The 12,733-nt window shown below is 46.2% G+C and overlaps 1 protein-coding gene across 3 annotated transcripts in view; it reads left to right on the top strand.

Moving 5' to 3' along the window:
* The window catches only part of INPP5B (inositol polyphosphate-5-phosphatase B), a 15,619-nt gene extending 2,966 nt beyond the window's left edge, over nt 1-12,653 (top strand). For 2 of the 3 annotated variants that reach the window (XM_042015814.1, XM_042015816.1), the window contains 17 exons: nt 2,478-2,571; nt 3,949-4,119; nt 4,826-4,927; nt 5,306-5,420; nt 6,031-6,147; nt 6,464-6,651; nt 7,181-7,292; nt 7,454-7,563; nt 8,425-8,560; nt 9,063-9,173; nt 9,807-9,969; nt 10,114-10,349; nt 10,540-10,653; nt 11,013-11,097; nt 11,445-11,572; nt 11,823-11,934; nt 12,232-12,653. In XM_042015814.1, coding sequence (XP_041871748.1) covers nt 2,478-2,571; nt 3,949-4,119; nt 4,826-4,927; nt 5,306-5,420; nt 6,031-6,147; nt 6,464-6,651; nt 7,181-7,292; nt 7,454-7,563; nt 8,425-8,560; nt 9,063-9,173; nt 9,807-9,969; nt 10,114-10,349; nt 10,540-10,653; nt 11,013-11,097; nt 11,445-11,572; nt 11,823-11,934; nt 12,232-12,353 — 2,216 coding nt within the window. In that variant the 3' untranslated portion in view covers nt 12,354-12,653. Of the gene's footprint in view, nt 1-6; nt 35-2,477; nt 2,572-3,948; nt 4,120-4,825; nt 4,928-5,305; nt 5,421-6,030; nt 6,148-6,463; nt 6,652-7,180; nt 7,293-7,453; nt 7,564-8,424; nt 8,561-9,062; nt 9,174-9,806; nt 9,970-10,113; nt 10,350-10,539; nt 10,654-11,012; nt 11,098-11,444; nt 11,573-11,822; nt 11,935-12,231 lie in introns of those variants that run through there. The other variant, XM_042015817.1, reaches the window with a different exon arrangement.
* Nucleotides 12,654-12,733: the final 80 nt, after the last annotated feature.

The following is a 12,733-nucleotide window of genomic DNA, read 5'->3' as shown; positions in this document are numbered from 1 at the left end:
GCGGCGATGTCCGCGGGCGGGCGGGCCCGCCGAGGTGAGCGCGGGGACCCGCTGGGGCGGGTGGGGGGACCGTGCTGCCCGGCCGGCGTCTGTCCCGGGAAGTGAGGCCGGGGCTGGGGCGGGGCTGACCGCCCGCCCGGCGCTCCCGGAGCTCCGCGGCGCGGCGGCGGGCGGGAGGGAGGCGGAGGGGCAGCTCCGTCGCGGCTCCGGCTGCTCCGGCGGCGCTTCGGGGCCGCTCCGTCGCGGGCAGCGGGCGCGGAGCTGCTGCCGGGCGCTGGCTGCCGGGACTCCGGCGGCTTTGCCGCCCGGTGCTCACCCCGTGCGCCCGGGTCGCCTCTGCCGGGCAGGCCGCGCTCTCCCGCCGCCTCCTCCGTGGGTGGGCGCGGGCTGCACCGGCCCCGCCGCTCACGGTGCTTGGTGGCGTTTCCCGCTTTGAAGAGCGCGCGTGTGAGAAGATTCAGAGCTACAGCAGTTCCTGGAAGTCAGTGTGGGATTCAAAACCTGAATGTTGGCATTTTGCTGTACCCTGCTGCGTTTAGGCTGGGCTGCTCTCTTGCATGAAGGCTAATTTAATTCTCCCCTTTGGACGCTAAGCATGAATCCTGTTTTATCCAGGAGATATGATACATTTTCCTGCTGTAGAACAATACTATAATGTCACTGCACATTTTTAACATTAATGCCTTTATTACTGCTTGAATATCATTTAACTACAAATCCTGTGCAATTGAGACCTCCTGTAATCTCTGCATGTTCCTCTGTATTTCTGTGCTCAGTTCAATTATTGAACAAGGTCATTATTCCACTTCAGAGTGTTACCATATAGATTCCTCTGACTACAGAAATCTGTGGCTAGATATAAATTTATCTAAAGAAAACAGCCCTCTTCCAAAGCTAATCTCTTTCTTAGGAGGTTGCTACCTAAAGCTGATTTCCGCCCACGAGGCTAAAATGCATGATGTGATGTATAACTCCGATCTTTGGATCATGTAGCAGTTGTGTCAGCAGCAGGCTCACACGTCTTTCCATTCTGCAATAATGCCTTCTGCATACTGGCGAGTGGCATGGACCCATGTGGGTAATAAAGCCTGGGAATCTGCTCTTGGCACAAAAGTAACCAGTGTCCACTGAGGTGAAGATTCAGGTTGGTTCCTGTCACTCACTCTCAAGGGGATGTTGCATGGCTGTTATCGGGAGAGCTTGCAGAGGTCCAAGGAGTAGTAATTGAGTAATGCCCATGGAGAAACTGCTGTGTCCCAGGTCCCCAGGCCCATACTTCCCAGTGCATCTCTGTGTGCTCCTGGTCAATTCTGCTTGACTTGAGCTGTGTGATCTGCAGTGAGGTTTCAGTCACATGCTCTTCTGCATCCAGGCACTGATAAATCCTCTTACACAGTCTATTCTCAGAGGGCTCTTGGGCAGAAGAGGTTTTCCAGGCTGAGAATTTGGCCACTTCTTGCCAGCTGGTTTGTATCCCAAGGGCCGGGTGAACTACTGCAAGTTCTATTTCTGTTTTGCGCTCTTGTTCTGCAGAATGTTCTGTGACAGCAATAACATCTTAATTTTTTCTGGGCTGTGTTCACTGAAGAAGAAGCTCAGCTGAATGCCTAGAAACCAACAATCTTAACAATTTCTACCTCATCATTAGATTTGTGTGGTAAGGAGCATGATTTTAAGATTGCTGGTTTTGCATCTTAAACACAGAGACCTTCCCTGGAATCCTCTTTTTTAACTGTTATTTTGCAACTTGTAGGAGCAGAATATTGTAACTGAAACAAAATGCTGAAAGACTGGTCAAATTTTGCTAAGGTAGTGTGATGTGTTTAGTGTCACTCCTGTGGTTAGTTTGATTTGTGTGGTAGCAGCCCTGTTATTCTTTTAGGAGTGTGCAGTTTGCATTGAGGCAGGTGTTTCTGCTGAGGTTCAGTGGGTCCGTGGTGTGACTCTGTACGGCCCTTGAGGTGTCTTGAGGGGGGAGACACCTGTGCCTTGCTGGGTATTTACATATAGGTAGAAACCCTTTAAATGCTACTGTGTGGTGTGTTTGTTTCCCCTTTTTTCCCCCTTTCTTTGTACTTCCTGTCTTGCTTCAGAAAGGAAAAATCTGCTATTAACATACATTTTTCAGATTCCTGGGATAAAGCCCTGGATTTTGTGCTGCTAAGTCCTGCTTCAGCTTAGCGGTAAAGGAGAGCCAGCAGCAAGTGCTCCCACAGCAGACAGTGGTTCTGCTGCTCTCTGTGGCTCCTGTCATTTCTTCCTCTGCAGGGGAAGCTGCATCATCACAAAACAGTTGGGTCAGAGTAAGCTAAATCTGTCAGATAGCTGAAAGAGAGACTGTGGGGTACTTTGTTTTTCCACACAAATCTAAATTATTTTCTGCCCACAGATTTTTGCCAGTGTTTACATAAGCATGTTGATAAATTGAAGAACACTTTGTGGTTAAAGTGAAACTTTTTGTTTTTTTTTTTTTCCAGAAGCGGTTGGCTCTGAAGGTGTCAAACAAAATGGAAGAAAAGCTGCAGTCAGTCAGAGCTGCAGCCACGACAGCAGTGATAGAAGCGCTCCCAGGTACAGCGTCTCTGTCGTGTTCAGGTTTGGTGCTGCAGCTGAAGTGAGCTGTGCACATCAGCAACTCCTTGTGGAAGGTCAAGTGAGGAGTAAAAGTGGTGGCCACATTTCTGTGCTGGTTTAGTTGTGCCTCCCTCCTCACAGGGTCTCAGTATAGTGACAGTAAACACAGAGACCACCAGCCTTCTGGATCCTGGGTGATTGTGTAAGGATGGAATGAACTGGGTTTGGTAAATGGTTGGTGCTTTGATGTCTAGAGAAAGAATCAGAATGTACAGAGAGCTCTTTGAGCTTCTTGGTGATATGGGTTTTTCTGGTGATGTGGGTTTCCTGGACACTGAGGGAAAGGGAAGGGAGTGTCCCTGGTGCCAGTGGGTGAGCTCTGCACTCACCCGCTGCAGCAATCCTGTGGCCATGTTAGCAGTTCCATCTGCTGGTGGCTGTGGTGGGTCAGTGCACAGAGGTGAGGGGGTCAGAGCAGAAGCTGGCAACTTTTTGAGATGAGAATCTGCAGGTTCTAGTTAAGAGAGAAAAAAGTTCAGCATAAGCATGCTGTCAAAACATTAGTGGAAATTTCATTCCACTCCCTCAGAGACAATACTGTCAGTCCCCTGTTTGGGCATATTTTGGCTGTTTAGTGGGACGGGACCTGCTAGCACTGTTTATTTTGAATTCAGAGAGCTTTGGCTTACAGCCACTGTGTCTCATAGATACACTCTTAAAATGTTACAGTTTCATTTTCCAGTTCCCAGGACTTTGTGGACCCTGATGCATATAATTCAGAGTCTGTCCATGTGCTGTCCTTGGCACTGGTATGCAGGTTGCTGACCTTAAATTTATACCATCCAATTGCTGGTGGGAATTCCCAAGCTGTGGCATTATTCCTTTGCAAAAGGAGTTTGCAGAGCCAGGAGACACAAAGTAAAACCACCTCTACCTCCACCCACTCTGGGCAGAGCTGGAAGATATCCACCAGAAGGCTTTACAAACAAACACAGTTCTTCATTTTCTGGCTGAGGTCAGAAGGGCTGAGCAGAGGCAGAGGGAGATGAGATTTCCCTCTCCTTGCTCCAGTAAGCAGGGAAGATGTACAGGTTTTGTTTCATTTTCCAGGTGTGAGTAAGGCCTGCTCTGTGTCAACAGGCTGCAGCAAGATGGTGAAAACCATTTGTTGTTTCAGTTAGTTAAACTGGTTTTGTCTGGAGATTTCAACCCTGCTAAGAAATGCTCTTTTCAGTCTTCTTGGCTTATCCCAAATGTTATCTGTCTTTAGTGAACAGACAGAAAAATTTGAATTAAGGCCTCAGTGGCAGAAATGTGCTAGTTAGGGTGTGGGGATAGCCTGGGCTTCATCTGCAGTTTTGCTTTCATTTGCAGGCAAAACAAACTCAAGCCTGAAGTGAGAACTGAACAGGTTCGGGCCTCCCGTGTCATGGCTTCGAACAAGGCCTCAATCTTATCAGAACCAAAGTTTGGACTAAGAGATACTATCATTAAATCTCAGCTTGTACAAATGGAGGACTCCTACACACACATCCGGAACTACAGGTAATGATCGTTCCTGAGAAGAACTTACTTTTGTGGGTTGTAACTTAGCATAGACTGTCAGAATAACTCATCTAGTCCATCCTGTGTCCCCACAAACAGGAATTTCTGTAGAAAAGTATGATCCATACTTTCCAGAATAGTTTTCCTTCCACGTTTAGGCATGAGCAGAGCAGAATTTCATTCATGTCTCTGTCAAGACTTGCCTCATGGTTCTTGTGGAGGAAATGGCCTTTTGGAAATCACTTTTTTCTGTGCTTATTTGTGTCTGGAAATGCATCAGCTCTGCACACTCCAGCCTTCTCCCTCTCCATTTTTGTCCACTGCTTATCCATGTAGTTGTTCCAATAAGCTCGTAAGAAAGAGCTTGAGTGAAATATATAATTAGGACCAAAACTTTACTGTGTTTGAAATTGTTTTATGCATTTCATTCTGTGAATTTATAATTTCAAACTGCTACTGCACAGATACCGTCTTATTTTTGTTATTTCTTTAATACTTTGTGTATAACAATGTGTCCTTCTGTAAAAATGTGTCTGTAAAGGTGCAGCTGTAGCTAAATCATTTTAGGGACTTAAACTTTGTCACGTTTCTTAATTTTCCCTGGCAACAGGTTAGTTATATGGAACATTATTTACCTGGTTAATAGCAGTGCTATTTCCTGGGCTCTGCAGTTTGCAGCTCTGGGATTCTGTCACTGTCTTTGCAGGGTTTTTGTCGGGACATACAATGTGAATGGTCAGTCGCCCATGGAGAGCCTCCAGCCTTGGCTGAGGTGTGATGCTGACCCTCCTGACATTTACTGCGTGGGGTGAGTGTCTATCCCTGGCCCATCCTCACAAATCTGGACTGTGCTGGTGGATCTGTCCCACAGAGGAGTTCAGCCAGGACACCACAGGAATGTTGACACTGCTGTAGTGCATTGCACGGCTCCGGGGTGGGTGTGTCCACAGCTGGTAAGGGCTGGTGGTCTGGTAGCGTTTGGCCTCTCAGAGTTACAAAATCCTTAATGCCATTTGATGTAATAATGACAGTAGTTTAGCTTTACATTTAACATACATCTACAATCAATATAACTGAATTTGAGTTTTCAGGTATAAATTTAGTGAGTATAAGCTGATTTAGTTCTTCAGGGGTTGGACAGTTACAAACAAATGCATGCATCCATGGGTTCCTTTCTCTAACACAGTTTCCAGGAGCTTGATCTGACTAAAGAAGCCTTCTTTTTCAATGACACACCGAAGGAAGAAGAATGGTTTAAAGCTGTAACTGATAGTCTTCACCCAGATGCCAAATATGCAAAGGTAAATGTGGCTTTTGGGGAGGTTTGAGTGTGGAGTAATTTTCCACTTGGGCCTCTTTTCCCTCTGCTTTCTCTTGTTGTCAGTGACTGTGTCTTCCAGAGGCTCTGCATGTTCTATAGGTAGTGTTTCTGTGCAGGGTGCTGAGGCAGGGGCAGGATGGGAAACAGAGCCAGGCTTCCCCACTCAAAGGGAGCTTCTGCTGTCTTGGGGAAGGAGAATAGGAAATTTTGTACCTTCTTCCATGCCTGCCTACGATGCATGGGGGAATGAATTGTGAAGGTATTTTGTTAGGAATACTGCTTATGTTTTAGCTCCTGCTCTACAGGTCTGCTTCATCTCTTGTCTCTGCTGTTGAAGGGAAGCTCCTTCCATGGGCTTATGCATGTGCTGTGGCTCTTGCTTTGGGCTTCAACTTCCTTTACTGATGTTGCTCCCAGGTCCTTCCTGGGCTGTGCTGCTGAGGGCCTGTGCACTGTGAGCCCTGCTGGTGCACTGGATGATCTTGAAACTTTCTTTTTGGTGACCCATGTTATGGATGGGGGGCAATGTGCCTTCTCTCAGCAAAACTTCTTCCATTACAGCATTGAATGGACCAGGGTCTGTTTTTCAGGTGAAACTTGTGCGTCTGGTGGGGATCATGCTCCTGTTGTATGTGAAGGCAGACCTTGCTTTGAACATCTCTGAGGTAGAAGCTGAGACTGTGGGAACTGGAATCATGGGGAGGATGGTAAGAATGGTAACTGCATGAGAAGGGGTGAGATTTGGAAGAGCCCCTCTCCTTGGATGCAACGGTTATTCCTCCAGCTAAGGCTGTGGCTGCCTCTAGAAGCAGATAGTCCTATCCCCATGCCAGCTCAGGGCACTGCAAGAGGGACTGCCAGGTGCTTGCTAATGTTCAATGCAGTAATCACTAATTAGGATTTTCAGCCTATTCCTTCCTCTGGAATAAACAGTCTGTCTCAAAGTCTTCTGGCTTGTCCAGTGCTCGTAACTCATCTGCAGTGTAGAAGCTTCTGACCAATGTCTTTGTCTTTATCTTTCAGGGTAACAAAGGTGGTGTTGCCATCAGGTTTAAATTCCATAACACCAGCATGTGCATTGTGAATTCTCACCTCGCAGCTCACACGGAGGAATATGAGCGGAGGAACCAGGACTTCAAAGACATCTGCTCTCGGATGCAGTTCTGCCAGTCGGATCCAAATTTGCCCCCTCTCACTATTGGCAAACACGAGTATGCTTCCCATCTGGCTGTGGGAATTATGGCATGTGCAAGGGAGCACCTTGTGAATGTGCCAGGGACGAGGAGGGGGGCTCAGTGGCATAACATCAGCTGGAAGAGCTGGAAATGCTTTACCTGGTTTGGACAGGGCTCACCCACATAGTTCTGACAGGTTGCTTGTCGCCTTATGCTCTCCCAAGCCTTGTTTTATTCTCAAGCCTGGAGTGGGAATGGGGCAGGAATAAGCACTGACTTCCCCAGCTGTGGAATTCAGTCACCATGGAATAATAACAGCGCCAGTTATTAAGAGATAGTGACAAACATGCAGAACAGTGATTAATAACATCAGAAATAGAAACGGTAGCTTCTCTTTCAAGTTTTCACTCTTGTTATTCCTGATAAGAGCAGCTATGGCTGCTCTCATCAGAGGGGTTGTGATGGGGAGAGCCCCAGAGCTGCATAGTGGAGCTGCTGCCCACGGCCAGCTGCACTCTGGGGCAGCTTCAGGCCTCTGCACATTCTGGTGTATGTTCTCTTTCAGTGTGATCCTATGGCTGGGGGACCTCAATTATCGGCTGGAGGAACTGGATGTGGCAAAAGTGAAGCAGCTTGTAGAGGAGAAAGCATTTCTAGAGCTTTGCCAGTATGACCAGGTACTGATGTCTCACCTACCTGCACATGGTGTTAAGGCTGCTTGGTACAAACCACACAACTCCTTGGCCTTTTCTGTGCTCAGTGTCTCCTTTTTACTCCATATGGAAATTGTGCTTGAGCTTCTCTAAAATTAAAGTTTTCATCTTTTCTTCTTTTGTAGCTGAAGAGGCAAATGAAGGCAAATGCAGCCTTTGAAGGCTTCACAGAGGGAGAGATCTCTTTCCAGCCAACATACAAGTATGATGCTGGCTGTGATGACTGGGACACAAGGTACAGTGATTGTGATGCTACAAATGGCTGGTCTTATCACTGAGGGAAGTAAAAACAAGGCTAAAAAAAATTGCAGGTCTAATGCTGTAAATAGGAACAGTTCTGAGATTATTTCTGGTTGTCTCCCTTCGCTCCAAAATTCATCTCCTGTTTTTGTCTATTTACGTTGTTTTTCTCCCACAACTATTTGTCAGATATTCCCAATATTTTTTTCCCAGTAATAATCCTATTAGGTTTCCTCTTAGAGGTGTACAAAGTTAATTAATCCTTTTAGCCAGTTAAATTCTCTTTTGTCTAGTTTGTTGGTTTTTTTCCCAAGCAAAATTTTTAGGATCTCATTTTTGCTGATCTCTCCTGTACCTGTTCAGGTGAGACCAGTCAGGGTTGACATGGAGTCAGCTGTGCTGTTCTTCAAAAGCCTACGAGAACCATCTTTCTTGTAATGCTCTATACACAGAGCAGCTCCTCTAGTCTTAGCAAACCAGGAACTTCAGTTGCAAGTGCAGAAATTAAATCTGTGCAGCTGTCAGTGAAAACAATAAATGCAAACTTTAAATGTAGAGCCTGAGTTTTTATTTTTCATGGCTCTTATGGTCAAAAATACCTGAGTATTGCTTTGTACATTAATTGTATCTTGCACCTTTGAAGAAGTAGGAAGTAAAGCGTGCACTGGAGATACCTTATAGTAGAAACTCAAGCTTTTTATATCTATGTAAAGAAATTGTTAAAAACACACTTTGATAGAGAATGAGCTCCAGGCCATGGCAGGAAACCCTGATCTCTGGGCAAGCAGTGTTCTGCCCCGTGTTGTTACTGCACTTGAACTGTGCCTGGAAACGGTGATTTTTCCCTCTGTTTTAGTGAGAAGTGTCGTGTTCCAGCGTGGTGTGATCGAATACTCTGGAAAGGGCAGAACATTGCCCAGCTGAGCTATCGCAGCCACATGGCTCTGAAGCTCAGTGACCACAAGCCAGTGAGCTCTGTGTTTGATATTGGGGTAAGTATGTCAATGCTGGATGAAGTAACTCTGCTGACCTCATCCCCTGGGTGCTGATTTCTCTCTCCTGCTTTTATGGCATTCGCAGAAAACAATGGCTTGAAAGGTGGGCTGGATCATATATGGAGATGGGATTGTTGATCATAGTAAGCAAGGGTTGTGTAAATGATACTGCAGTTAAGATGGACGAGGCCTGAGTATCTGTTGGTGTTCTTTGGGAACACAGTAGTGTGTTGTCAAACTTCTGATTTCTTCTGAGGGGAAAAAATAAAAGGTTAATCTAGTACTGACTGAGTGACTCTTGCTGGTATGGCAAGGTCCTTTACTGTTGGATCATGAGAAGATCTTGGAGATTAGTGCTCCAAGCAGCTCTGCCCATTCCCTGTGTTGTATACTCCAGTGTGCTGCTAAAATCAAATTACTTCCCATGTTTCCAGCTGTGTTCCAGCTGTTCTGCAGAGGCACAACAAATGCTAGCTGTTGCAGTGTGTGTCCTTTTCAGGTGAAGGTTGTGAATGAGGAGCTCTATCGAAAAGCCTTTGAGGAAATAGTCCGCTCCCTGGATAAGCTGGAGAATGCCAACATTCCCTCGGTGACACTGTCCTGCAGAGAGGTAGGGCATGGTCATGTGCCAGCACTCCCTGAAGGAACTGAGAAACCCTAGACCCCAGCAGTAGAAGATGGATTCTAGGCCCTGGGGTCTGGTTCCAAAAAGTAGAATATTTTGACTTTCAGCTGCTCTCTGTTTACAAGCCCCGGGAATCTTTGTTCCTGTTTAGATGCCAGTGAATTCCATTCACAGTCCAAGGCTGAAACACAGGGTGTGTCATTCCCTGAGGTGGGAAGAGAGAAAGTAAAAAGGTGGTTTGTGACCCTTGCTCTGACTTGTGCTTTCAAACATAGAATGTAAAATCATAAGGATCTGGAGAAGGTCACAAACCAGCGTTTGCTTTGTGTGTTGGGACTATAAAGATAAGCCTAGGAGACACTTGAGGCTACAGCTATCTTGTTCTCAATTTTATTGTAGTTATTTGAGGGGAGCATTTGTTTTAAAGGGCCCACTGATGCAAAGGACTTCGGCATTCAGAGTAAGCAAGTGTGATCCTATGCAGTCCTGGAAGAGATGGGATGTGGGAGCAAGGGGTTAATCTAGTTGTCTTGCTGCTTAATAATTAAACCATAGGACAGGAATTGCTGCTCAGCAAGGTGGAATCGGCTGATGATGTTGACTGATATTTGTTTCTAGATCCATTTCAAGGATGTTAAATACATGCAGCTGCACGTAGAGAGGTTTACAATCCGCAATGGCCAAGTGCCCTGCCAGTTCGAATTTATCAGCAAACCAGATGAGGAAACCTACTGCAAGGAGTGGCTGACTGCTAATCCCAGTAAGGGCTTCTTGCTCTCAGGTGAGCTCCTCCTTGTTTGTCTCATGTTAATATTGTCCCCTTCTGGCTTAGTTTCCTCTACACTTCTGAGAGTGCTGTGCCTGTTTGCAGGCTGTTGGTTTAATACTGGTTGTAACTGAGTCTGGGTTTTTTATCATCTGGCAGATGCTGAGATCACAGTTGAGCTGGAGGTGTTTGTTAATAAATCAACAGCTACTCGCTTAAACTCTGGAGAGGAAAAACTTGAAGATATCTTAGTCTTACATCTTGTCAGAGGGAAAGATTATTTTCTCTCCGTAACAGGCAACTATTTGCCAAGTTGCTTTGGGTCTCCCATCCATACACTGTGTTACATGAGGGAACCAATCCAGGACATGTCAGCAGAATCCATTCGGAAACTTGTGAGTTAAAGACAAGATTCCCTTCCAAACACACAAGAGCATTAAAACTAGATGCTAAGGCCTGCCTATTTTTATTAAAAAGTTTCAGTTCTCAGGTATAAGCTTTGTGAAGTATTTTTGCCAAGTTGAATAAGAACTTGGCTAGCTACGTTTTGTTTGTCTCCTTCCTGCCCACACTGCCCTCCCTCAGACCCTGATGCCAGTAGACATGAGTGATGATCCTGCCCAAGATGAAAAGCCTACAGACATCCCAAAAGAGCTGTGGATGATGGTGGATCACTTGAATCGCAACGCTTCCCAGCAGGTTGGCACTGGAAACACAGAATGAGATGTTTGCATTAGGTTAAGTTTTGAAGAAGATACTGGTAATACCAATCACTGCGAGCTGAGTGTGTTTGGTCAAAGGCCATGAGAGATAAGTGATCCCGATGCCCCAGGCTGTAGTGTTTGGTGCTGGTGACTGTGTCTATGTGTCCAGGCATCAGCAGTGTCCTCCTGCACTGCTCTCACTGCAGTGCCACAGCCTTCCTAGAGCTGTTTGTGCTGAAACTTGGGTGATAACCACCAATTTGGAAAGATTTTCCAGGCAGATTATAAGTACATTGTTCTATTTACTCAAAATTCTTCTATTTTCCTTGGACTGATAAAGGCTTGTCTTTGCAGGAGGATCTGTTTCAGCAGCCAGGCCTCAGATCCGAATTTGAGCAAATCCGAGACTGTTTGGACAAGGGAATGTATGATACTTTCCGTATCCTTTTAGACTGATGTCCAGGAGGGCTCACTATGCCAGAGTGACCAAAATTGAGAGAGGTTTTTAAGTTGCTGTCTCTCCTCCTGGGGTAACTGAGCTCTGCATTTCCTCGTGGCTTCGAGCCATCGCCCCGAAAGCCTCTGTTGAGTCCTGGCAATGTCAGTGAGTTACACAAGTGTCCGACTGCCAACAGCAACAGCTTGTGTGGAGGCCAGGGGATTAACCCAAAGCTGTGAGCTGTAGACAGAGTTCTGGGACACCTAACCAAAAGTTCATTCATTTTTTGGCAGAAATAGGACCAGCCTAGATCGTGCTGTGCTCTTCCTTAACCATGTTTGGATCAGTGGGCAGCAACCACTCAGTGGCAGAGGCCCTGCTGCTCTTCCTGGAGAGCCTGCCCGAGCCTGTCATCTGCTGCAGGTTCTACAGCTCCTGTCTGGAGAGTGCCAGCAACTACGGGCTGAGCTGCCAGGTATTGCTGGCTTCCCTGAGGGACCAGCTCCAATTCCAGAGGGAGAGGAGGCAAACTGTCCTCTGCTAAACCCAGTCACTGGGTTTTGCTCTCAGTAACTTAATCATCTGTTAATAGAAAGGATCTGGAACTGGTGCTTCTGGGTTATGAAGAGCTGTTGGCACCTGCAGACAGGGGGATGTTGGGAGCAGGTGCAGCTGGAAGCCACTGCTGTGTCTGCAATATAAACGTTGGCGTTTTCCCTCCTCAGATTATCTCTGACCTACCAGTGTGCCATAAAAATGTATTTGAATATCTGATGGCATTTCTACGAGAACTACTGAAGAATTCAGGGAAAAACCATTTGGATGTGAATATTCTTGGTAAGGCAAGCAAAATAACCCTCTATTCAGGGGGCTGCACAGTTAGGGCAATAAAACACTTAATACCCGAGTGCAGTCATGGCTTGTACTGCTTTGAACCTTTTATTTTAAGTGAATAGTACATAGAAAAGCAGGAGCCTGGGAAAGTGACCCAGAGCTATGGGGATCATCAGCATTATTCTACCTCATTCCAAAGCCAGGCACCCTTTCCTGGGATTGGGGTTGGTGGAATGCCCCGTGATATCCTGCTGCTACCACTGGGCTCTCACTATGTGTCTGTGTGGCTTTTCCCTGCAGCCAGTGTATTTGGTGGCTTGTTACTCCGACCTCCTCCTGGACATCCCACGCCTGACATAGCTGAGAAGAGGAAAGCTCAGCAATTTATCCATCAGTTCCTTGTGAGAGATGATTTACCATGAATATCAGATGCATTTAATCTGACTTTTAGACATTGAATTACTGTAAAAATATTTTTTGTACATTATACTGGCACTTTTTTTGATATCACAATATTTTATACAATCTATTGCTTTTGAAGGCAGAGATCAGGCATTTTGACACCTGATTACGCTGTAAAGTATATAAAGTTTCTCAATAAGCTGTATGTAGACAAGTAAAAAATATGACAGCTGATATTTACACTATATTTTATTTAACTTGCTAAAAAACCTGAGAATGTTTAAGTTCCTGCTCTTTAAATAAAAACATCTGGAGCCTTTTCCCGGCCTCTGCCCGGTGTCGGTGGCGGCCGTCAGTCGCGTGCGGCCGCACGGGGGCGCTGTGCTCCGCCTCCTCCCGT

This window comes from Corvus kubaryi, unplaced genomic scaffold (assembly GCF_017639235.1).
Source record: "Corvus kubaryi isolate FWS band 111438036 unplaced genomic scaffold, C.kubaryi_AGA036_p1.0 split3-37304, whole genome shotgun sequence".
In the NCBI taxonomy this organism is placed as follows: domain Eukaryota; kingdom Metazoa; phylum Chordata; class Aves; order Passeriformes; family Corvidae; genus Corvus; species Corvus kubaryi.
Note: the sequence above shows the minus strand (reverse complement) of the source record. Positions and strands in the feature narration are given on the sequence as shown.